The 23,847-nt window shown below is 40.5% G+C and overlaps 1 protein-coding gene across 1 annotated transcript in view; it reads right to left on the minus strand.

Moving 5' to 3' along the window:
* Positions 1–39: 39 nt before the first annotated feature.
* The window catches only part of LOC134225050 (uncharacterized), a 30,128-nt gene continuing 6,320 nt past the window's right edge, over positions 40–23,847 (minus strand). Inside the window, exons 2-4 of the mRNA XM_062704811.1 lie at positions 678–1,287; positions 264–612; positions 40–177 (exon numbers count right to left, since the gene is read on the minus strand). Coding sequence (XP_062560795.1) covers positions 40–177; positions 264–612; positions 678–1,287 — 1,097 coding nt within the window. The remainder of the gene's footprint in view (positions 178–263; positions 613–677; positions 1,288–23,847) is intronic.

The following is a 23,847-nucleotide window of genomic DNA, read 5'->3' on the forward strand; positions in this document are numbered from 1 at the left end:
TATTCCCTCTAACCTAATTGCAATCCGAGGTAGGGCCCATCACAAATAAATGACAATTTCGACAAGTATTTTGTCCTGCTTCAAGTAGGAATTGGTCAGCAGTGCCCTGTAGGGAATGGTAAATCCGGTGTTGGTGTTCCAAAGCTCTTGAGAATTAAGATCACTAAATGGTACACCCTGAAAAAGGAAAATATTAAAAACCACAAGTCAATCTGAAATATTTTACCGAAAGCGCAGTCTATTGATCCGAACCGCCATCATACCTGATTCAGAAGAACGATTTTGTGCCGTAGGAATTTCTTCGTTTCAACCGAATCGTACAAGGATCCCTCCTGAAGGATGACGTTCGGCCTCTTTCGCAGTTCGTCGTCCAACGGGGACAGTTGTTCGACTTGAAGATAGATGTTGTCTTTTGCTTCGTGATTTAGCGTTGCTTTTATGCGCAGATTGAGACCAGATATTACAAACACCGGACTGCTCAGCACGCTCACATTGGACTGGAGTCGCTCGGTGAAGTGTTCGATTTTCCAGAAGTATTTGAAGACTTTGGTTTCGCCGCTGGAAATGACCGTATTATTGAACCGGTAGACCTCGTAATCACGGAGCCCCCCTCTGAAAAAGAAAAAAGGTCGAATTTCCGAGGTTTTCGTAAGACTTCATAGGTTTGACACACTTACGTTAAAAACCGCGTTTGAATTGGTTTATCGATGGGTTTGAAGTTTAGCACCGGTGTGTTGACAACGGGTTTGACCGGACTACCCTCCTTGTCGTTGCGGATCTGCACCAGAGGAGCCACCGGTTTGCGGCTGCCTTCGGGAAGTTCCTTCAGCATATTCCTGTTAGGTTTTTCCGAGAACCGATCCTCTTCTTCATCTTCATCAGGAAATACAACATCGGTGGCCGTTGGAGCTGTTGGTTTGCTGGTAGTGGTAGTTGTTGGAGGCGGTGTCGGCGGTCCCTGCACAGAGGTTAGTCTCGTACCGGAATTTGTGTCAACTTGAGTTGTGGTTCTTCTAACGGCTTTGTACTCGGAAGGAGCCAGCGGTGGTGGATTGTAGTACGGGTCTCGTATCATTTTGCGAATGTTAGTGAGTTCCAGCAGTAGCTTTGCCTCGAGTGTTCTGAACGCTATCAACATTTCATCCGTACCGCAAACACCAACAAGTGTTTTGCTGATGGTGGCTTGTGCGCTGGCTTCTACCTCGCCGGAAGTGATGGTGCACTGAGCTGTTTGGGTTTCGTACGGTGTGTCCGGAGTAGCATCGTTCACGTTGGTAGTGTTGGTAACTGGAATAGAAAAAATATTTTCCAAATTTCTAGTTAATACGTAGTCATAAAAGTCTTTTGTAAATATGTACATCTGGGTGGGGATGAAATACAATAATTACCATGCGTAACAAATTTAAAAAAATATCTTGCTTCCAGATGAAACCCAAAATTAACCAAAAAGGTTGAAAGGTTGTGTGTACCACCGAGTGCATATTATAATTTTTATGCATATGACCTTAAATTAGATAACAAATAACTAAGATTTTTATACTTTAAAAAATAGTTAATAGCTTTATCTAGAACATTTTGTACGAATTTCAGAGATCTTTGCAGGATCATCCCTCCCCTCGGATATGTTACTTTGATGCGTTGGTTGGGCTTACGCCATTAGCACTGAGTTGGCAACCGAAAACATATCTTGTCGTGGTGATATCCCATGTTGACTATTTGTGTTTGGTGCCAAACATTATAATGATGGTAGGGACACGGCAGGTATTTTCGTCTGTTCGTCATAGTCTCGAAAACCAATAAAAGAGACGCTTTTTTTTGAAAAACTCATACGTACCAAATCGTAGGCTCAGGAGAAACGTTCTGCTATAGTGGAGTTCTAGCAAATGTACGTTGCTTTCGTTGGTTTTAGCCCCTACGACGATGGACGGAAATACCTGCCGTGTCCCTATATGAACAATCTTATGACGGCTTCATTCACGATAATTTTCACTAATAGATAGGGAATATGCGTGATGAAGCTTTACTTTGCCACCGAAAAGTGAATCCTATAGCTGACTCATAACTAATCAATACAGGCCTCACTTTTTCTCTGGAAAAAGTCACTATTTTCAACTATTTAGAAACTATTGACTAGGTTTCGTTACTAGCATCGCCGCGGAATTTAAATTCATGAAGGATTTAGAAAAAATGACCTCTTTGTAATTTTTGGGCCGAAAGCTGTTCGCAAATTCTTAGTGACTTCAAATTCGCTTTGAATCTCGGTTTTGAATCTCTAATTAGATTTTTAACAGCGATTAATTCAAGGGTTTGGTGTCACAGTGATGAAATTGGGTATGTAAGCAGGACGGGCACAGGGAAATGAGAATCTAAATATATTCACAAGGCTTATAGCAGACCCTGCTTATTTTAAAACCTCTTTTCAAAGCTATTGAACTCTACATCTTATCAATTGAACTGTTGAGTATTCAGATTTATCTTTCCAATAAAAGTCTGATATTTTCATCTCGATCCGACACAATTTCAGATTTAGATACAATTCCTGTTGTTTCGGGGAAACCTTGTAAAATAGTGAAACTTCTTCGAATTTTGTTGATTTGTCCATGAAACACCTTTATGATGCCTTGTCTTTCACATAAGTACCATTAAACATTTATTATTAAACTTCATTAAGTTTCAATATCTTATAAACTGATTTTTAAAAAGATGACGAGACGAGCAAATACCAAAAATTATATAAAAATGAGCTGAATTGATTTAGAACAGATGAAAAAATTTCTTGCACTTCTATGGATTTGTATTCCATGTAGATTTTTGGCCTCAGGCTCTATAGCAATATCTGAATTTGCCTAAAGTTAATTTTCATGATTAAATTCATAATCCTTGTTTTAAATCATCTCTTTGATTCAGGTTTAACCCTTATGCGGCCAACAAAAAAAAACACACGTGGATGGCCGACAGGGTACCCGTGTTCCCATAAATTGATATTCTCATAACTTCAACAATTTTCAACCGATTTGGACAATTTTGACAGTTTTGGAAACAGATACTCATATACTTTTCGCCCATTGTCAAGGTTTACAGCTTATGCCCATGGTTATACAAGAAATTTTTGAAGTAAGGCTTAAGAGTCTACACGCGTAATCAAAGGACATTCAACCAGTTTCAAATATGCTACAAGCTCTTTGCGCTTCTTAGAATTGAAGGTGTTCACAGTATATGCTTCGGGTAATGCAAAAATTCCTGAAATGAGGTCTTAGTCATCCGAGAAATCTCTGGAGTAAAGCCTAAAGATCTACTCGCGTAACCAAAGGCCTATTATGCAAATTCAAATACGGTACATGCTCTTTGTGGTACTTAGCATAGAATGCGTAAACAGTATATGTTCCGAGTCATCCAAGAAATCTCTGGAGTAAGGCCTTAAGGTCTACACTCGTAACCATGGGTCTATGGACTTGTCTCAAACGTGGTACATGCTCTTTGCGCATCTTGAAATCAAATGTGATCACTACATACGTTCTGCGCTATCGAAGAAATCTCTCGGATAAGTCCTCTGGCGCCTTCATTGCATATGTTCATGGTCATCCAAGAAAACCGTGGAAAAGGCCTTCAGGTCTACACGGGTAACCAGAGATCTTTTAGATTGGTTCAAAAGTGGTGCATGCCCTTTGTGGTACATAGAAAAGAGCGCTTTCATTGCATATGTTGATGGTCATCCAAGAAAATCCTGGAAAAGGCCTTAAGATCTACACGCGTAACCAGAGATCTTTAAGATTATTTCAAAACTGGTACATGCCCTTTGTGGTACATAGAATAGAACGCCTTTATTGCATATGTTCATGGTCATCCAAGAAAACCCTGGAAAAGGCCTTAAGATCTACACCCGTAACATAAGATCTTTCAATTTTTTTCAAAAGTGTTACATGCCCTTTGTGGTACATAGAATAGATTGCGTTCATTGCATAGGTTCATGGTCATCCAAGAAAACCCTGGAAAAGGCCTTCAGGTCTACACGCGTAACCAGAGATCTTTTAGATTGGTTCAAAAGTGGTGCATGCCCTTTGTGGTACATAGAAAAGAGCGCTTTCATTGCATATGTTGATGGTCATCCAAGAAAATCCTGGAAAAGGTCTTAAAATCTACACGCGTAACCAGAGATCTTTTAGATTGTTTCAAAACTGGTACATGCCCTTTGTGGTACATAGAATAGAACGCCTTTATTGCATATGTTCATGGTCATCCAAGAAAACTCTGGAAAAGGCCTTAAGATCTACACGCGTAACATAAGATCTATCCGATTTTTTTCAAAAGTGTTACATGCCCTTTGTGGTACATAGAATAGATTGCGTCCATTGCATAGGTTCATGGTCATCCAAGAAAACCCTGGAATAGGCCTTTAAATCTGCATGGGTACCCAGATACCTTTTGGCTTGTTTCAAAAGTGGTACATGCCCTTTGTGGTACATAGAACAGAATACGTCCATTGCATATGTTTATGGTCTTCCAAGAAAATGCTAGAATAGGCCTCAGGATCTTCACACGTAACCAGATACCTTTCGGATTATTTCAAAAGTGGCATATGCCCTTTGTGGTACATAGAATATACCGCTTTCATTGCATATGTTCATGGGTATCCAAGAGAACACTTGAACAATTCTCAAGAACTTCACGCCAGTTCTTCACCAGAGTTCTTTCGGCCTATTTGAATAGTTATACATGCCTTTTATGATACGTAGAATAGAATGCACCCATTTCAAATGTTCATGGTCATCCAACAAAACCCTGAAGTAAGGCATTAGGATCTTCACCAGAGATATATCAGCCTGTTTTAAATTTGGTACATGCCTTTGGGGTCCATGAATAAAATGCATTCATGGCATATGCTAATGGTCATCCTAGAAATTTATGGAGTAAGACTTCTAGGCTTACACGAATATCTAGAGGTCACTCTTTACGGAATCCAAGTTTCAAAGTGCTCACGCTTTCGGGGGCACACCACTCGATACGGAAGCAACGCACAACTGTTATTTTATTATTTCACGCATGCTGCGACGCAGCAAAGCTAAATCAACAAAAAAGACAGTTGTGCGCCGCCTCCGTATCGATTGGTGTGCCCCCGAAAACGCGAGCACTTTGAAATTTGGATTCCGTGAGGAGTGTCCTTAATCTAATTTTAATATGGTACATGATCTTTGCGATATTACCCCTTTTTTTCCCTCACGTTCTCGGCGTGAAGTTGTATCGTTCCAATTTATTTACATTTTGCATTTCCAAAGAATAGACAACTTCATATTAGTGATATGAGTGAAGTTTGTATACTACCTGGAACCAACAACAACAAGACAACAATAACTAGGGGAACGGTTCGCCACTTCATCTCATAGCTCCTATTTCAATCCCATCAAAAACAAAGCAATGGAAAGGAATTTGGTTTGTTTATTATTTTTGTGATTTTTTTCAGCAGTGAGCATGCATGTTGACAAAAAGAAGCGACGAATTTGGTGCCGTATTTCTTTGTTTAGCGATGAGATGGATATATGTACAGTGAGATGAAGATCGGAACATTTCCCCTACTTGGAATGCTAATATATCAAGATGAGGTTTCACATCTTGTTTATTATTCAATAACTGCCCAGAGCTAATGACAACAACTTGAACTACTTGAAATGCAAACATATACCAATAGCCTTCCGTTCGTGGGTTGATCTGCAGATCATTCCTATATGGACTATATGGACATATAGTTCATAGACTACCTAGAACCAGGGCATGAACAAAAACTGATTATGTTTTACCGAAATCCGTGAATACTTTGTAGAAGTAGGGTTTTCCAGTGTTTTAAAAAATACTGAACAAATATTCAATTTGAATGAAAAAGCAACCAACTTAAAGCTTAACTTAGCTGTACTAAGGAAATATCATTCATTGTATTTTAAATTTGGAAGAAAATAACATTTTTGTTTTTTTTTTTTTGCAATACCTAATAATGAATGATAAGATGAATTTGTGAGAAAAAATATTTCTGGTATTAACATCTCCAATAAATCAAATGTATTTCGGGTGATTGTAATAAGGTCTATTGATGGTCTATGAATGCATCCCAACATATTTTTTTTCAGTTGTATATATGTAGCGAAATTGCAGCATAAAACTATTTAACGGCTATTTTTTAGAGGTTTAAAGGTCCTCCTTAGTCGTGCGGTAATACGCGCGACTACAAAGCAAGACCATGCTGAGGGTGACTGGGTTCGATTCCCGGTGCCGGTCTAGGCAATTTTCTGATTGGAAATTATCTCGACTTCCCTGGGCATAAAAGTATCATCGTGTTAGCCTCATGATATACGAATGCAAAAATGGTAACCTGGCTTAGAAACTTAATAACTGTGGAAGTGCTTATTGAACACTAAGCTGCGAGGCGGCTCTGTCCCAGTGTGTGGGGAAGTAATGCCAATAAGAAGAAGAAGAAGACATAGCTCATTGTCTTAGGTGAACGGAAAAAGGGCACATTCTTTGTTATGATGATGATCATATGGATGATCAAAATTTTACAATTCCATGCAAATTGTACGTAAAACCATTTCATCGAAAAGATTGAGATTTGATTTTCAAAGCATTCCAATTTCATCATAACATTTTTCCTCGTAAAAAGAAGAAGAAAACTAATATAAATTAGCTAAGATTTGGCTGTCTATTTTTGAGTGATGCGCGGTCGTACAAATGCCAACTTTCTTTTATATATATAGAAGATAATAAAATAAAACAAATTCATTTCATTAGTCATAAGACGAACTATTCCATTTAATTCCATCATCCATCATCATACTTGACTCGACATAAGAGACTAAAGACGTCATTACTGTCATTACTGTTGAGGTCGAAATACATATACTTGTAAAAATGCAAAGTAATGGAATTAAATAATTCATGACAAGTGAAGACATTGCACTAAATAAGCACACACTTTTCTTTTCATCGGATTTGTTGAATTATGTTTTGGCAATTCATAATTTTTGCGGAGTTTTCGGCCAAAACATATTAGAGAAAGACATAATTTTTAAAAATTGTTCATAACGGTAATAAGGCCATACAAAAGTCAATTTTTGTCACTGAAATGCAATTAAAAGTCACTATTTGGTCACTTTTTCTGCAAATGAAAGTCACTATTTGGTCCTTTTTTCGACAGTGTTGTTACTATTTTAGCCCTGTTACTAAAGTTACTATTTTAGCCCTGTCAATAGTACATTATAGATGATGACAGTTAGTTTGGAAACGATTAAGCTACTTGTTAGAACATAATAATAGTCTTAGACTACCTTGACAAAAGAATGACAAAAAAAATAGACTAAATACACGAACAGTTTCCACCTTTTACAAGACATAACTTACATTGAGTTTGATAGGATTGACACAGAACAAAAACCATGAAGAACCCATAACTCAGGCCAGTGGTTCTCAACCTGGGGTACATGTACCTCTGGGGCTACCTTCGCTGGGCCCAGAGGGACCTCGGACATGCATTTTTGTAATGGCGGATGAATTACAATTTTAATCAAAACTTATTGATAAAGTTTTGATGATTTTGTATTCTTTTTTATTTCAAAACTTTCTCTTGTACATAATATGCATGGCGATCAGTAAATCGTGGCCTATTGAATCCTGCCATCTACAACCAGTACAATGGATAAAGGGCTGTGGGATAAAAGATCAAATGGGCAAAACCTCGAATGAACAAATTTTAAACATCTTCTCTGCAATCTACCTGATCAAAACAGAATGTTGAAGAATATGTCAAGAATATGATTCTTAACTAAAATCTAGAGTCTACAGATTCGGAAGGCTCCATTTGAAAGACTTTATCCGAAAAGCTCAGTTGTTTCGTTGCAAGAGAATTGGAAGCATTCCTCTACGCTTCTCGGAAGACTCCTTTCAAGATGCCCGGAAACTTCCTTTCAAGTGACCCGGAAGCCTCATTTTAAGTGGTTCGGAAACTATCTTTCAAGAGGCCCGGAAGCTTTTTTTAAGTTTTGTTTATAAACTTTCTTTTCTTCTGCTTCCTTTAAAAGCCTTGGAAGGATCTTTCCAACGGGCTCGGAAGGCATTTTTCAAACCAAACCGAGCCCTAGCTTAATCTACTTTTCGAGCTATGGCAATAAGTTGTGGTAATAATGATTCATCGTATTTAGTCCTCGCAACCAAATGCAGTCTCTGAATTATAGCTAAATTATCTTTATCCAGCAGATGGTTGAAAGACTCGAATTTCCTCCGTTTGAGGTTAAACTATATACAGTAGAAGTAACTTTTCAAGCAATTAGTAAAAAAAAATGTTACTGAACACATTCTTTAGCTAGAAATGGTTTTGTAGACTGAGCTAAATCTAGGGTTTGTAGATTTACTGATGATATTCTAGAAGATAGGCAAGGATTTGGCTGGGGCTCCGGCCAAATAACAGTATTACTGTTCTGTTTTCTTATGGAAAGCTTGATAAGGGGCGCGCCTTCGATGAGATTGCTCTCTGGAAGGGTCTAAATAACTGTACATTGCCATGATACTCTTAAAAAACAAAACAAAAACTGTATCGAAACCGATACTGCATTGCTTCTCAATAGTAATGGAGTAATTCGACATGCAGTTATACAGTAAGGATGCGGGGAATGCTACAATAGATCTAATAACTGGTCGCAGTGCCACACCAGAACAGGAAAAAGGCATTTTTCAACAGGCTCGAAAGCCTCCTTTTAAAAGGCTCGGAAGCCTACTTTCAAGAAGCTTGGAAGCCTCCTTTATAGAAGTCGGGCAGTATTCTTTAAGCTTTCTTCTTTAAACTTTCTTCTTTCCTTTCTCCTTCTTTTAAATGCCTCGGAAAGCTCTTTTCAAAAGGCTCGGAAGGCTCCTTTCAAGAGGCTCGGAATTCTTATTTCTAGACCGTACTCTCGAAAGCCTGAGAAGCGTCCTTTCAAGATACACAGAAGCCTGATTTTAAGTGGCTCGAAAACCATATTTCAAGGGGCCCAGAAAACTTTTTTAAAGTGGTTTAGAAACATCATATCATCCAAAAGGCTCGGAAGGCTTTTTCTAAAAGGCTCGGAAGTCTCCTTTCAAGTGGGTCGGAAGCCATCTTTCAAAAGGCTCGAAGCCTTCCTTTAAAAGGCTCGGAATTCTTTTTTCAAGAGGCTTGGACGCGTCCATTCAAGATACTCCGAAGCCTCCTTTTAAATGGCTTGCAAGCCTTCTTCAAAAAGACTTTAAAAAAGGCTCGGAAGGCTCTCTTAAGAAATCTCGGAAGGCTCATTTCAAGAGGCTCGGAAGCTTCCTTTCGAGTGGTTCGAGTGGCCCCTTTTCAAAATGCTTGAAGCCTTCCTTTGGGAGAAGGCTTGGATTTTTTCGTACAAAAGGCTTGGAAGCGTCCATTCAAGATACACCATTCATTTCATTTATTTAGTCTACATCTAAACAGATAACACTGAATCAACAATTTGACGCCACAATACACGGTTCGAGGCCGCATCTCTCCATCCTCGAATACGCCCCACGCTCGCAGAGTCGTTTTGCACCTGGTCTGCCCATCTCGCTCGCTGTGCTCCACATCGTCTCGTCCCTGCCGAATCGGAAGCGAACACCATCTTTGCAGGGTTGCTGTCCGGTATTCTTGCAACATGCCCTGCCCATCGTACCCTTCCGGCTTTAGCAACCTTCTGGATACTGGGTTCGCCGTAGAGCTGGGCGAGCTCATGGTTCATTCTTCGCCGCCACACACCGTCTTCTTGCACACCGCCAAAGATGGTCCTAAGCACCCGTCTCTCGAATACTCCGAGTGCTTGCAAGTCCTCCTCGAGCATTGTCCATGTTTCAAGTCCGTAGAGGACTACCGGTCTTATTAACGTCTTGTACATGACACATTTAGTGCGGTGGCGAATCTTTTTTGACCGCAGTTTCTTCTGGAGCCCGTATTAGGCCCGACTTCCACAAATGATGCGCCTTCGTATTTCACGACTGACATTGTTATCAGCCGTTAGCAAGGATCCGAGGTAGACGAATTCCTCGACCACCTCGAAGGTATCCCCGTCTATCGTAACACTGCTTCCCAGGCGGGCCCTGTCGCGCTCGGTTCCGCTCACAAGCATGTACTTTGTCTTTGCGGGTGTACAGTTCTGCCACCTTTGCAAATGTTCGGCCGACAATGTCCATGTCATCCGCGAAGCAAATAAATTGACTGGATCTGTTGAAAATCGTAACCTGGCTGTTACATCCGGCTCTCCGCATGACCAGGGCTTGGATGAATGAAGCAATGAGGATGAGGACCGATGCTTCAGCACCAGATACACTCCCGAGGAAGGTAGCTTCATGAGAGAACAGTTTCAAAGTGCTTGGTGAAGAATGCTTCCTCGCTCCATATAGCACTGCTGTACGAACCAGCTGGAGAGTGAAATCAAATACCCGCCAGTGCAGAGAATTTTTAACTCTCTTGCCTCACTTATACGGAGTTGCGCATTTCAGTTGAAATAAATGTGTGAAAGAGAGGTATATGATGCATTCTCTCTCTTTCTCGCTAATATGGTTTTGTATTCACACAACACTCACTAGCATCTGAAACACTGCCGATGAACGAAGGAAGCATTCTCATTTCACACTGCCCTACTGAACGATGCCTTCTCGGCACTACCAGGCTTGTGAAGATGCCACGTTCAAAACTCCCCACTTTCAATATATAAAACGAATGCTTTGTAATTGCCTCTTCCCTTGTTCGTGCAGCCAGCAGTACGTCGTCGAGCGCACATCAATCGGTGCACTGAAACTAAAACCTCACTGCGGGCTAAAAATGAAGCATTCGTTCGTTTTTGAACGAATTTTCCAAGGCCTGCGCATGACACCTTCTAGCGCAATGTTGAACAACAGGCACGAAAGTCCATCACCTTGTCTTAGTCCCCGGCGCGATTCGAACGAACTGAAGTGTTCGCCCGAAATCTTCACACAGTTTTGCACACCATCCACCGTTGCTTTGATCAGTCTGGTAAGCTTCCCAGGGAAGCTGTTCTCGTCCATAACACTATCCAACAAAATTGAACTTTTTTTCGCTCCCTTCAACCATTTTTAATGTACTCAATAGATTTTTTTACGCTGAATTCAGGTACGTAATCAGATTTTCTGTAACACGTCCAGTTTTTGAGAAAAACGCATTTTAATTCACAAAAGTACGTATTTTCATAGAAATTTGGTTTCTCTCCTCTGCAAAGCTGAATTTCGGCTCCTCACTTTTAGAATAAAGTTTGAATTTTGTAGAATGGGCCTTGTAGAATGCACGTGGGTTGTTGGATTTCATTTGGCACGTACATTTGTTGTGAAAAACGGAATTTCATTCACAAAAGTACGTCTTTTCATAGAAATTTGGTTTCTCTCCTCTGCAAAGCTGAATTTCGGCTCCTCACTTTTAGAATAAAGTTTGAATTTTGTAGAATGGGCCTTGTAGAATGCATGTGGGTTGTTGGATTTCATTTGGCACGTACATTTGTTCGAAAAACGGAATTTCATTCACAAAAGTACGTCTTTTCAAAGAAATTTGGTTTCTCTCCTCTGCAAAGCTGAATTTCGGCTCCTCACTTTTAGAAAAAGTTTGAATTTTGTAGAATGGGCCTTGTAGAATGCATGTGGGTTGTTGGATTTCATTTGGCACGTACATTTGTTGTGAATAACGGAATTTCATTCTCAAAAGTACGTATTTTCATAGAAATTTGGTTTCTCTCCTCTGCAAAGCTGAATTTCGGCTCCTCACTATTAGAATAAAGTTTGAATTTTGTAGAATGGGCCTTGTAGAATGCATGTGGGTTGTTGGATTTCATTTGGCACGTACATTTGTTGTGAATAACGGAATTTCATTCTCAAAAGTACGTCTTTTCATAGAAATTTGGTTTCTCTCCTCTGCAAAGCTGAATTTCGGCTCCTCACTTTTAGAATAAAGTTTGAATTTTGTAGAATGGGCCTTGTAGAATGCACGTGGGTTGTTGGATTTCATTTGGCACGTACATTTGTTGTGAAAAACGGAATTTCATTCACAAAAGTACGTCTTTTCACAGAAATTTGGTTTCTCTCCTCTGCAAAGCTGAATTTCGGCTCCTCACTTTTAGAATAAAGTTTGAATTTTGTAGAATGAGCCTTGTAGAATGCATGTGGGTTGTTGGATTTCATTTGGCACGTAGATTTGTTGTGAAAAACGGAATTTCATTCACAAAAGTACGTCTTTTCACAGAAATTTGGTTTCTCTCTTCTGCAAAGCTGAATTTCGGCTCCTCACTTTTAGAATAAAGTTTGAATTTTGTAGAATGGGCCTTGTAGAATGCACGTGGGTTGTTGGATTTCATTTGGCATACATTTGTTGTCAAAACAAATTTCATTCACAAAAGTACGTCTTTTCACAGAAATTTGGTTTCTCTCCTCTGCAAAGCTGAATTTCGGCTCCTCACTTTTAGAATAAAGTTTGAATTTTGTAGAATGAGGCTTGTAGAATGCATGTGGGTTGTTGGATTTCATTTGGCACGTAGATTTGTTGTGAAAAACGGAATTTCATTCACAAAAGTACGTCTTTTCATAGAAATTTGGTTTCTCTCCCCTGCAAAGCTGAATTTTGCTCCTCACTTTTAGAATAAAGTTTGAATTTTGTAGAGTGGGCCTTGTAGAATGCATGTGGGTTGTTGGATTTCATTTGGCACGTACATTTGTTGTGAAAAACGGAATTTCATTCACAAAAGTACGTCTTTTCATAGAAATTTGGTTTCTCTCCTCTGCAAAGCTGAATTTCAGCTCCTCACTTTTAGAATAAAGTTTGAATTTTGTAGAATGGGCCTTGTAGAATGCACGCGTTTTTGCTGAATAAGTCACCAGTTTACAACCTATAGAATTCAAGATATTTAAAAAATAATTTTTTGCCAAAAAAATCATTTTGGTATTACCGCAATATTTTTTTACCCTATGAATCAATATGGTCGAAACTCAGGTGTGGTCAAATTCAAGTTATATCTGAGCTCTGCTCAAATTTTCAGCAAAATTGGTTCACACGCAATCGAGATCTAGATCTCCAAAGTTGACCATTTTGTATGAAAAACGGCTAGTGGGCTTTTTATTATGCCGGTCACTGTACGTATTTTCATTGAAATTTGGATTCTGTGCTCTGCAAAGCTGAATTTCGGCTCCTCACTTTGAGAATAAAGTTTGAATTTTGTAGAATAGGCCTTGCAGAATGCATATGGTTGGTTGGATGACATTTGGCGCATTGAGAAGCCGAATTTCTATAAAAGACGTACTTTTGTGAATGAAATTCCGTTTTTCACAACAAATGTACGTGCCAAATGAAATCCAACAACCCACATGCATTCTACAATGCCCATTCTACAAAATTCAAACTTTATTCTGAAAGTGAGGAGCCGAAATTCAGCTTTGCAGAGGAGAGAAACCAAATTTCTGTGAAAAGACGTACTTTTGTGAATGAAATTCTGTTTTTCACAACAAATGAACGTGCCAAATGAAATCCAACAACCCACATGCATTCTACAAGGCCCATTCTACAAAATTCAAACTACATTCTGAAAGTGAGGAGCCGAAATTCAGCTTTGCAGAGGAGAGAAACCAAATTTTTATAAAAGACGTACTTTTGTGAATGAAATTCCGTATTTCACAACAAATGTACGTGCCAAATGAAATCCAACAACCCACATGCATTCTACAAGGCCCATTCTACAAAATTCAAACTTTATTCTAAAAGTGAAGAGCCGAAATTCAGCTTTGCAGAGGAGAGAAACCAAATTTCTATGAAAAGACGTACTTTTGTGAATGAAATTCCGTTTTTCACAACAAATGTACGTGCCAAATGAAATCCAACAACCCACATGCATTCTGCAATGCCCATTCTACAAAATTCAAACTTTATTCTCAAAGTGAAGAGCCGAAATTCCGCTTTTCACAACAAATGTACGTGCCAAATGAAATCCAACAACCCACATGCATTCTACAAGGCCCATTCTACAAAATTCAAACTTTATTCTAAAAGTGAGGAGCCGAAATTCAGCTTTGCAGAGGAGAGAAACCAAATTTCTATGAAAAGACGTACTTTTGTGAATGAAATTCCGTTTTTCACAACAAATGTACGTGCCAAATGAAATCCTACAACCCACATGCATTCTACAAGGCCCATTCTTCAAAATTCCAACTTTATTCTAAAAGTAAAGAGCCGAAATTCAGCTTTGTAGACGAGAGAAAACAAATTTCTATGAAAAGACGTACTTTTGTGAATGAAATTCCGTTTTTCACAACAAATGTACGTGCCAAATGAAATCCAACAACCCACATGCATTCTACAAGGCCCATTCTACAAAATTCAAACTTTATTCTAAAAGTGAGGAGCCGAAATTCAGCTTTGCAGAGGAGAGAAACCAAATTTCTATGAAAAGACGTACTTTTGTGAATGAAATTCCGTTTTTCACAACAAATGTACGTGCCAAATGAAATCCAACAATCCACATGCATTCTACAAGGCCCATTCTACAAAATTCCAACTTTATTCTAAAAGTAAAGAGCCGAAATTCAGCTTTGTAGACGAGAGAAACCAAATTTCTATGAAAAGACGTACTTTTGTGAATGAAATTCCGTTTTTCACAACAAATGTACGTGCCAAATGAAATCCAACAACCCACATGCATTCTACAAGGCCCATTCTACAACATTCAAACTTTATTCTAAAAGTGAGGAGCCGAAATTCAGCTTTGCAGAGGAGAGAAACCAAATTTCTATGAAAAGACGTACTTTTGTGAATGAAATTCCGTTTTTCACAACAAATGTACGTGCCAAGGCCCATTCTTCAAAATTCAAGCTTTATTCTATAAGTGAGGAGCCGAAATTCAGCTTTGCAGAGGAGAGAAACCAAATTTCTATGAAAAGACGTACTTTTGTGAATTTAATTCCGTTTTCACAACAATTGAACGTGCCGAATGTAATCAACAACCCACATGCATTCTACAAGACCCATTTCCACCAAATTCAAACTTTATTCTAAAAGTAAGGAGTCGAAATTCAGCTTTGCAGAGGAGAGAACCAAATTTCTTTGAAAATACGTACTTTTGTGAAATAAATTCCGTTTTTCACAACAAATGAACGTGTCAAATAAGATTCAACAGCTTACTTAGATCTTGTACGATTTCTTCTATATAATTTAAACCTCTTTCTCAAAGTTATAAACCGATAACCAGCTTTACAGAACAGAGAAACCAAATTCTAATAAGAATACGTAGTTTTCTGAATTTAAACCCGTTTTTCTCAAAAACTGGACGTGTTACAAAAAATCTGAATACATGACTGAATTCAGCGAAGAAAAATCTTTCAAGTACACTGGGAATGGTTGAAGGGAGTAAAACACTGTTGACTAGTGTAATTTTTCATAGCTCTACGCAGTCTATACTGTCGTATGCCGCCTTGAAATCAATGAACAGATGGTGCGTTGGGACCTGGTATTCACGGCATTTTTGAAGAAATTGTCGTACAGTAAAGATCTGGTCCGTTGTCGAGCGGCCGTCAACGAAGCCGGCTTGATAACTTCCCACGAACTCATTCACTAATGGTGACAGACGACGGAAGATGATCTGGGATATCACCTTGTTGGCTGCATTAGGGGGGTTATCGCTCGAATGTTCCCACACATCAGCTTGCCGCTTTTCTCGTAGATAGGGCACATGACCCCTTTCTTCCACTCCTCCGGTAGCTGTTCAGTTTCCCAGATTCTCAGTTTGTGCAGGCAAGTGGCCGTTTTTTTCGGGCCCATCTTGATGAGCTCAGCTCCGATACCATCCTGACCAGCTGCTTTATTGGTCTTTAGCTGTTGAATGGCATCCTTAACTTCCCTCAAGGTGGGGGCTGATTGACTTCCATCGTCCGCTGAACTGACGTAGTCATCTCCTCCGTTGCCTTGACTTTCACTGGCTGTACTCTCAGCGCCATTCAAATGTTCCTCGTAGTGCTGCTTCCACCTTTCGATCACCAAACGTTCGTCCGTCAAGATGCTCCCATCTTTATCCCGACACATTTCGGCTCGCGGCACGAAGCCTTTGCGGGATGCGTTGAGCTTCTGATAGAACTTGCGTGTTTCTTGAGAACGGCACAGCTGTTCCATCTCCTCACACTCCGCTTCTTCCAGGCGGCGTTTCTTCTCCTGAAAAATCCTCACGTTCCAGCTGCGCGTAGAATGCATCCTTATCATCATCAGTGCTTCCGGAGTGTGGGCTATGGACGTTGATTATGCTGAAGTTGAAGAACCGTCCTTTGATCCTCAACCTGCACATTCTCTCGTTGATCGGCCACCACCCGATCACGCGCCTTTGCATGTCGCCCATCACTATGAAAGCTATTTCCAGCTCGTGTGTGTTGCCGCAGCTCTGGTAGATGGTATGATTACCTCTAAACGTTCGCACCATTGATCCCTTCCAACAAACCTCCTGCAGCGCTACGATGCCGAATCCACGGTCCTTGAGCACATCGGCGAGTATGCGTGTGCTCCTGATGAAGTTGAGAGATTTGCAGTTCCACGAACCGAGTTTCCAAGCGCTAGTCTCTTTTCGTCGCAGTGGTCTTCGCCGATGGTCCCGGTCCGTACTCTCTTGTTGATTGTTCGTTGCGTATGTTTTGTTAAAGACTGGATTGCAGGGCCTGACACCAAACCCCCTAAATTTCCGGAGGACCATTCCTCCTTATTCCCGGTGGACCATGGTGCACAGTTTCACTTAGAGTCCCTCGCTGGCACTCGGACGATGATCAGCCGCCCCTAACATGGAGAACAGACGCTGTTGTGAGCCGATCCTGACATGGAGAACAGACGCTCAGTAAGATTTACACCTTTGCAAAAAAAAAATAAAATTTTAGAAAAGTTTATGGAGAGATTCTAGATTCTATATTTAAGTACCAAGAAAGGCAAATGTAGAGCAAACGGATTGATTCAACGGCAACAGACCCGGCAACGAATACAGGACAACGATTGGAAAGTCGGTTCTTGGAACGTGAGAACTTTGAATGAACTCGCACGTGTTGGGCTACTGGCTTGTGAGCTGCAGAAGGTCGACGTGAGTGTGGCAGCCATCCAGGAAATACGGTGCCCCAGAACTGGAGAACGTGAATTCCGGGCGGTGGATCCCATAGCGAACACTTCATTCAAGTACCACATCTACTATAGCGGCGGTGACAGAGCAGAACGAGGAGTTGGCTTCATGGTGATCGGGAAGCAGATGAAGCGTGTTATCCGGTGGAAGCCGATAAGCGACCGCATTTGCGTGTTGAGAATGAAGGGCAAATTCTTCAACTATAGCCTGATCAGCATCTATGCCCCAACGAACGATAAGCCTGATGACGTGAAGGATGAGTTCTATGAGAGCCTTGATAAGGCCTACGGAGAGTACCCAACACACGATGTAAAGATTGTCATCGGGGATGCAAATGCGCAGATCAGAAGAGAAAGTTTCTTTCGCCCTGTCATTGGTACGGAAAGCCTTCATTCCGCTACCAACAATAATGGTCTGAGATAGGAATGGGCGATACCGATACGATATATCGGGAATCGACATTTTCGCTCCGATTAATCGATATTTCGTATCGATTTTTTTAAGTTCGATATTTGACTGTATCGATTTTTTCTAGCGGATATCGGATTTCGATTTTTTGTATTCCAAAAATATAGCACATTAGGCAAAATCTGTTAAAAACTGCGAAACAGCGAAACTTTGATGTGCGATTCGATGACCTGAAATGAAAAATCTAAACTAACCCTGTTTTTTTTTTTTTGCTCGCGCTTTAAATTATGCGGGCGTATCGATATATCGGAATATCGATGTTTCAACGCCGATATTTTTCGGCATCGATTTTTCGACAATAAAAACATCGATTCGGCAGTATCGATATTTTTTCGAAAAACGCCCATTCCTAGTCTGAGAATTGTAACCTTTGCTGCTGCTAGAGGGATGGCAATAAGCAGTACACACAAAAAACAAACATGGTTTCAGAGAAAGTTTTGCATTTTCCACTTGAAAAGTGCTTAGTTTTCTTAAAAATGAAAGTGGTTTTAGTTGTTGTCAAAGTATTTTTTTCATTTGAAAGTTATTTTTTACTAGTTCTCATTGTGAAATCAAAAGTGCTCCCATTCAATCGGAAAATTGTAGAACTGTTAATTCAATCAACACGAGGAATCTTTGAGCATGAAAGAGAAGAAAAAAACGTTCTCACATAAAACGAACAAGCACTATGGAATATCTGGAGGTAAAAACACAATTATTTGGATTATCACCTAAATGATTGGTTTGTTATCGATCGTTAGAATTATCTCGAGAGTTATTAACTTTGTTTACACGCATATTAGGCTTTCAGCGATCGTGTACGTACACGCACGTTTCACTCACACTTTTACTCGGTTTGTTTGCAATCACGAGCAGCTGTCACGGCAAAATCAAATGGGATTGTTTGCAACCACGAACCTGCGTTCGTGTTGGTGAGAAATGTCGGCGAGACCCTAATGAGAAAGCCATACTAAACGTGACGGCGCCATACGTTATATATTGCAATTCGACAAGCGAAGCAATGTGCGACAGACTCATGCGAATTTCTTAAGAAATTCATTTGCATGGGTTTGTCGCATCGCATCGCTCTTCGTGTTTTCTCTGGCAGACTCCTAAAATAAAATATTTTCCATAATATTCATTAACACTGTGTTTTGTCCATTTATTTTTTAAATAATTCCCATAGTGCCTCTCATTTTAAAGTAGCTGTCACTCTCATCAACAAAAAACAAAAGACAAAAAAGGATCAATCAGTTTTTCAACTGCGGCTTCGTCCGTCCGCTGCTGTCCGGTGGTGCGTCTAATTTTAAAACGGGATAAGTGGTGCGTCGGAATCTTGCTAGGAATGGAGAAGCTGAGCTGACGTGAAATATACCATTCCTGGTTTTCAGGCCAGGGAATGCTACGGTCGAAGCCACGGCTTAGGTCCTGTCGGCAACGGAATTGGAAGGTAAGTTAAGTTTATAAAAAAATCGTCTTTGGAGTGAATATACTAGCCTTTTCGATACCACCTTGGTGTACGAGAAAGGCAAAAGGATCGAAAAACTATTTCAACAGCAAGAACGAAGTTAGGCATTGTTTTGCTGGTGAAATCAGAGCTATAGTGGTATACTCATCAGGATTCTCGTTTTTTCAGATAATATGCATGTTCCGGCGGTTTTGAACAGACTCAAATAACTATATCGCAGTGTCTACGTGCCCAATATACGCGCCTCCGACGGGTGCTTTTGGTGATTCTGTTGAAGCGGCAATTTATTTGAATAATAAATTATAAAGAAAAAACTTCATTGATTTATTTTAATTTGAAAAAAATGGGTGGGGTACAGGGATGGAGGGCTCCTTTCTGGGAAAATGAAATAATTTCCTAATGAAAATATTCTACTCTGTTTTTCCGTAGTTTTTTCCGCTATTTAGGTTGACAGTTCTACAACTTTGTTTTGAATGCTCAAACTTTTATTTTCACAGTGGTATGTAGCTTTTTAATCCACGGTTGTCGCAAAAGTTGGCGTACTTTTGTTTCTAATGTACGCAACTCTCTACGAAAAAGAACCAACGCAACTTTTTATTTTAACCAATGATTTTCTTAATATTACTAATGATTTTTCTTTCTGTGTACCTACTTCGCACGTAAGAATATCCGCAAACACACCAGCGCAGGAAGTGTTAGGCACTGCACAGCGACGCCAACGAAATGGTTGGTTTGATGAGGAGTGCTAGCGAGTGACGGCCGAGAAAAATGTTGCTAGGAGTCGAATGCTAGTGGCTCGTACCCGTTCCAACAGAGATCGGTACAGTGTAGCAAGGGCAGAAGAGAAACGAATCCACCGCAGAAAAAAAGGCAACACGAAGAGAGTGTGATAGCTAAAGCGCAGGAGAACATGGATAGAAACGATATGCGGAGGTTTTACGCAACTGTCAATGGCGAGCGGCATAAGACTGCGCCAGTGCCTGCCATGTGCAATGCAATGACCGAGAGGGGAATTTGCTAACAGACAAGACTATGGTGGCAGCCAGGTGGAAGGAGCACTTTGAAGATTTGTTGAACGGTGAAATTGAAGGTGTATTAAGAAGCGGATGGACATAGTCGGCGACGGTCAAACTGCAGAACCACCAACGCTGGACGAGGATAAGAAGGCTCTAAACGAGCTGAAAAACAGTAAAGCTGCTGGGAAGGACGAGATCCCGGTCGAGCTTCTCAAACACGGAAGTGAGCAGCTGCATCAATTAATCCTCCACATTATCCAGAAAATATGGGAGGATGAAGAACTGCCTACCGGCTGGTTGGATGGCCTCATATGCCCAATCTATAAGAAAGGGCACAGACTAGAGTGTGCCAATTACAGAGGGATCACCCTTCTGAACTCGGCGTACAAAATCCTGTTCAACAGACTGAGACTGCTTGAGGAGTCCTTTGTCGGCGAATACCAGGTTTTCGTGAGGGCCGATCAACGACAGATTAGTCTGCAGATGATCCTTGATAAACTCCGGGAGTACAACTTGCAGACTCACCATCTGTTCATTGATTTCAAGCAGCGTACGATTCAGTGAAAAGTAATTAGCGAAACTGATTAGACTGATACGTGCAACGCTGGATGGCTCGAAATCAAGTAGTCGGATTGCAGACGAAGTGTCAACCTCGACCTTAGACGGATTGAAGCAGGGTGATGCACTTTCGAATTTATTTTTCAACATTGTACTCGAAGGCGCTATTAGGAGATCTGACATGCAGAGGAACGGCACTATCATCACACGGTCATATATGCTCCTGGGCTTTCCGGACGACATCGACTATATTCGAATCGATCCCAGAGCAGCAGGGGGGCTCTTGTCCCACTGAAGAGGGAAGCGACCAGGATAGGCTCAACCATTAACTCTACCGAGACAAAGTACATGCTGACAGTACAGTGACTATAATAACAGTGTCGTCAAGTGTCAGAATTAGAACAGAACCTGGCAGGAACCTGTCAAGCGTGGCATATCTTGGAAGATCTTGTGGTCTAGTGCTTGGTGGGGATGTGTTTGAAGTTGTTGAAGAATTTATTTACCTTGGAACGCTTATGACATTCGACAATGACGTTTCCCGTGAAGTGAAAAGACGTATTGCTGCTGCGAATAGAGCCTTTTACGGATTACGTAACCAGCTTAGGTCCCGCAACATGCAGACGGAACCGAAATTTGCTCTACACAAACTCTGATTCTACCAGTGGCCCTTTATGGACATGAAGCATGGACATTAAAAGAGGCGAACCGGAGAGCTTTCGGGGTTTTCGAGCGAAAAGTGCTGCGTACAATTCTCGGAGAGAAACTTGAAGCATGAATCATGAGCTGTATCAAGTATACAAAGAAGAAAATATTGTAAATCGTATAAAATACGTCAGACTTCAGTGGGCTGGTCATTTAGTGCGAATGTCGGAAGAAAGAATAGCGAAAACAATATTCAACAGAGAACCAGATAGGGGCCGGTGACTTCGTGGAAGGCCACGAAAACGCTGGCTCCACGCGGTGGAATCGGACCTGGGGACCCTGAACGTTCGGGGGGAAACTGGAGGAACATCGCCTAAAACCGACGGATATGGAGCTCTACAATACGCCAGGCATATGTGTATCGACGCTGTAGCCAACCAGGTATCCAGGTAGGTATTGCGCACCTCGAGTCGAAACGAGCAAACCATGCAAATTGTCATACGAAAAAGCTGTCGAAAGGAGATGCGCAATGATGTACCAGGTTTCAACTGCGTCAATCGTTACCGCTACCTGCATTCCCACCTCCCGGTTATCGTTAGGACAACATCATCCGTGAATCCGAAGATCTTCACGCTTAGGCGCCTTTGGTACACTTCAAGTTTAGCATCGCGTTGTGCATCATGTTCCACAGCGTTGGGCCTAGTATGGAGCCTTGTAGAACGCCCGCTGTAGCCCCGAATTCGTTTCGTAAACCAAAATCCGGATCTGAAAGTAGCTCTTTAGGATTTCACACAAGTAGTCAGGAACCTGTATTCTATGCAGCGCTGTGGCGATGGCCTAGCACTGTTGAACGCGCTATTGAAGTCAATCGTTACTACCGCTCAAAACGGATTGGCACATCTCTTCTTCTTGGACGCCTCCGCTTCAACTTCCACGACTGTCCGGATTGCATCCACCGCTGATCTGTCTTTTCGAAATTCGAATTTCTTTTTCGATTAGACGATCTCGAGTTCACGGAAGTGTGTTAGTGTTTTACGGATAATTCATTCCAAGTTTTTTACGGATAATTCTCCAGTGCTTCCAGCAGGCATATGGGCCTATACAATGCTGGATTTCCTGGTTTCGGCAGCAGTACCAGTTTATGGATATTTCATTTATCCGGAAACGCCAGTATCGCTATTTTAGAGCTACTATTCCATGCGGACCCAAAGCATGTTCAAATCTTGTCGTTGAAGACTGGCATACATGTAAAAATTACTAGATCTCTATATTTGTACTATGGAGAAGTTTTTTTTTTCATGTGACCCGTTGGCAGCTCGACTCAAACTCTACTCCGGGTCCATCCCTGTTATTCCCCACGGTAATTAAATTTGCTTCTATGAGCCTCTATTTTAGATCAATAACAGACGTTCCTAAGCCACGTTGCTCAAATGGTCACTGTTTTAGGCCTGATCCAAATAGTTTTATTAAATAGTCCCCTTCATTAACATGATCACCGTTTTCACCATTATAATTATCACTCATCACTCCAACTTAACACTAGGTCTATTCCCTGTTGATCCGGTGATTAAATTTGCTTCTACGAGCCTCTATTTTTGATCATTAACAGACGTTTTTAAGCTACGTTGCTCAAATGGTCACTGTTAAGGCCTGATTCAAATAGTTTTCTTTGCCAAAATAATCCCGGTAGCATCACTTATTATCGTTTTCATCACCACCATCACTATCATAATTACTATATTGTCCCTGTCATCACAAATATCTTATTTACAGTCATGAACACACAACATGAATCGATCTTCAAAACAGCGCTGTTATATATTATATAAGAACAAACACTTCTACTAGCTTTCATTGGACGAACCGAATATTTTACTATTTCTAGTATAATTATAAAATAATTCCCTTCTAGCACCTAAACTCAATATTTTCATTTTCATACTCTGCGAACATGTTCCCATCCCAAATCAACTCTATCTTTTACCTAGCTTCTTCTGTCACTATGTCTACACCACCAATACCAACTTGTGTATTAACCTTTTCACTAACACTTGCATAACCACAAACATCACCATTTTCATATCAACAACCATTTTTCACAAATTCATCGAGATCAGCAATTATCACTACTATCCCTACTACAATGTTAACGCAAACAAAAACTATCAATCATTTTTTTCAAATTTGCGTTCCATCAAACAAATGAAGCTCAAAAAATAATAAACTCAAAATCTATCGCGAGAGTCGTCTTATTATAGTAGATATGATGACAAGAGAAAACTCGAATAGAAGTGCATTTTGAAACAATAATAACGCACTAGATTTTGATAAGTATGACTCGTTTAATATAGAATCTATTTAGTCTTTACCAGGCCCATTCAGAACCGTGCGCCAGCTTATCAAAATTCTCAACTTAACAACGCCGAATACTGTTGCTATGGGCCTGTTGGTCCTCAAAAGCTTTGAAATCGCCTCTGAAAAAAATTCAACAGGTCATAATTTTAGGGGAAGAGGCCCCAAAACGCCCCCCCGATGCAAAACGCCTTTTGTGGTTTCCCTCATATTTACCGTCATTAAGATGCCCGTAATAAAA

The sequence above is a fragment of the Armigeres subalbatus genome, chromosome 3, assembly GCF_024139115.2.
Source record: "Armigeres subalbatus isolate Guangzhou_Male chromosome 3, GZ_Asu_2, whole genome shotgun sequence".
NCBI lineage: Eukaryota > Metazoa > Arthropoda > Insecta > Diptera > Culicidae > Armigeres > Armigeres subalbatus.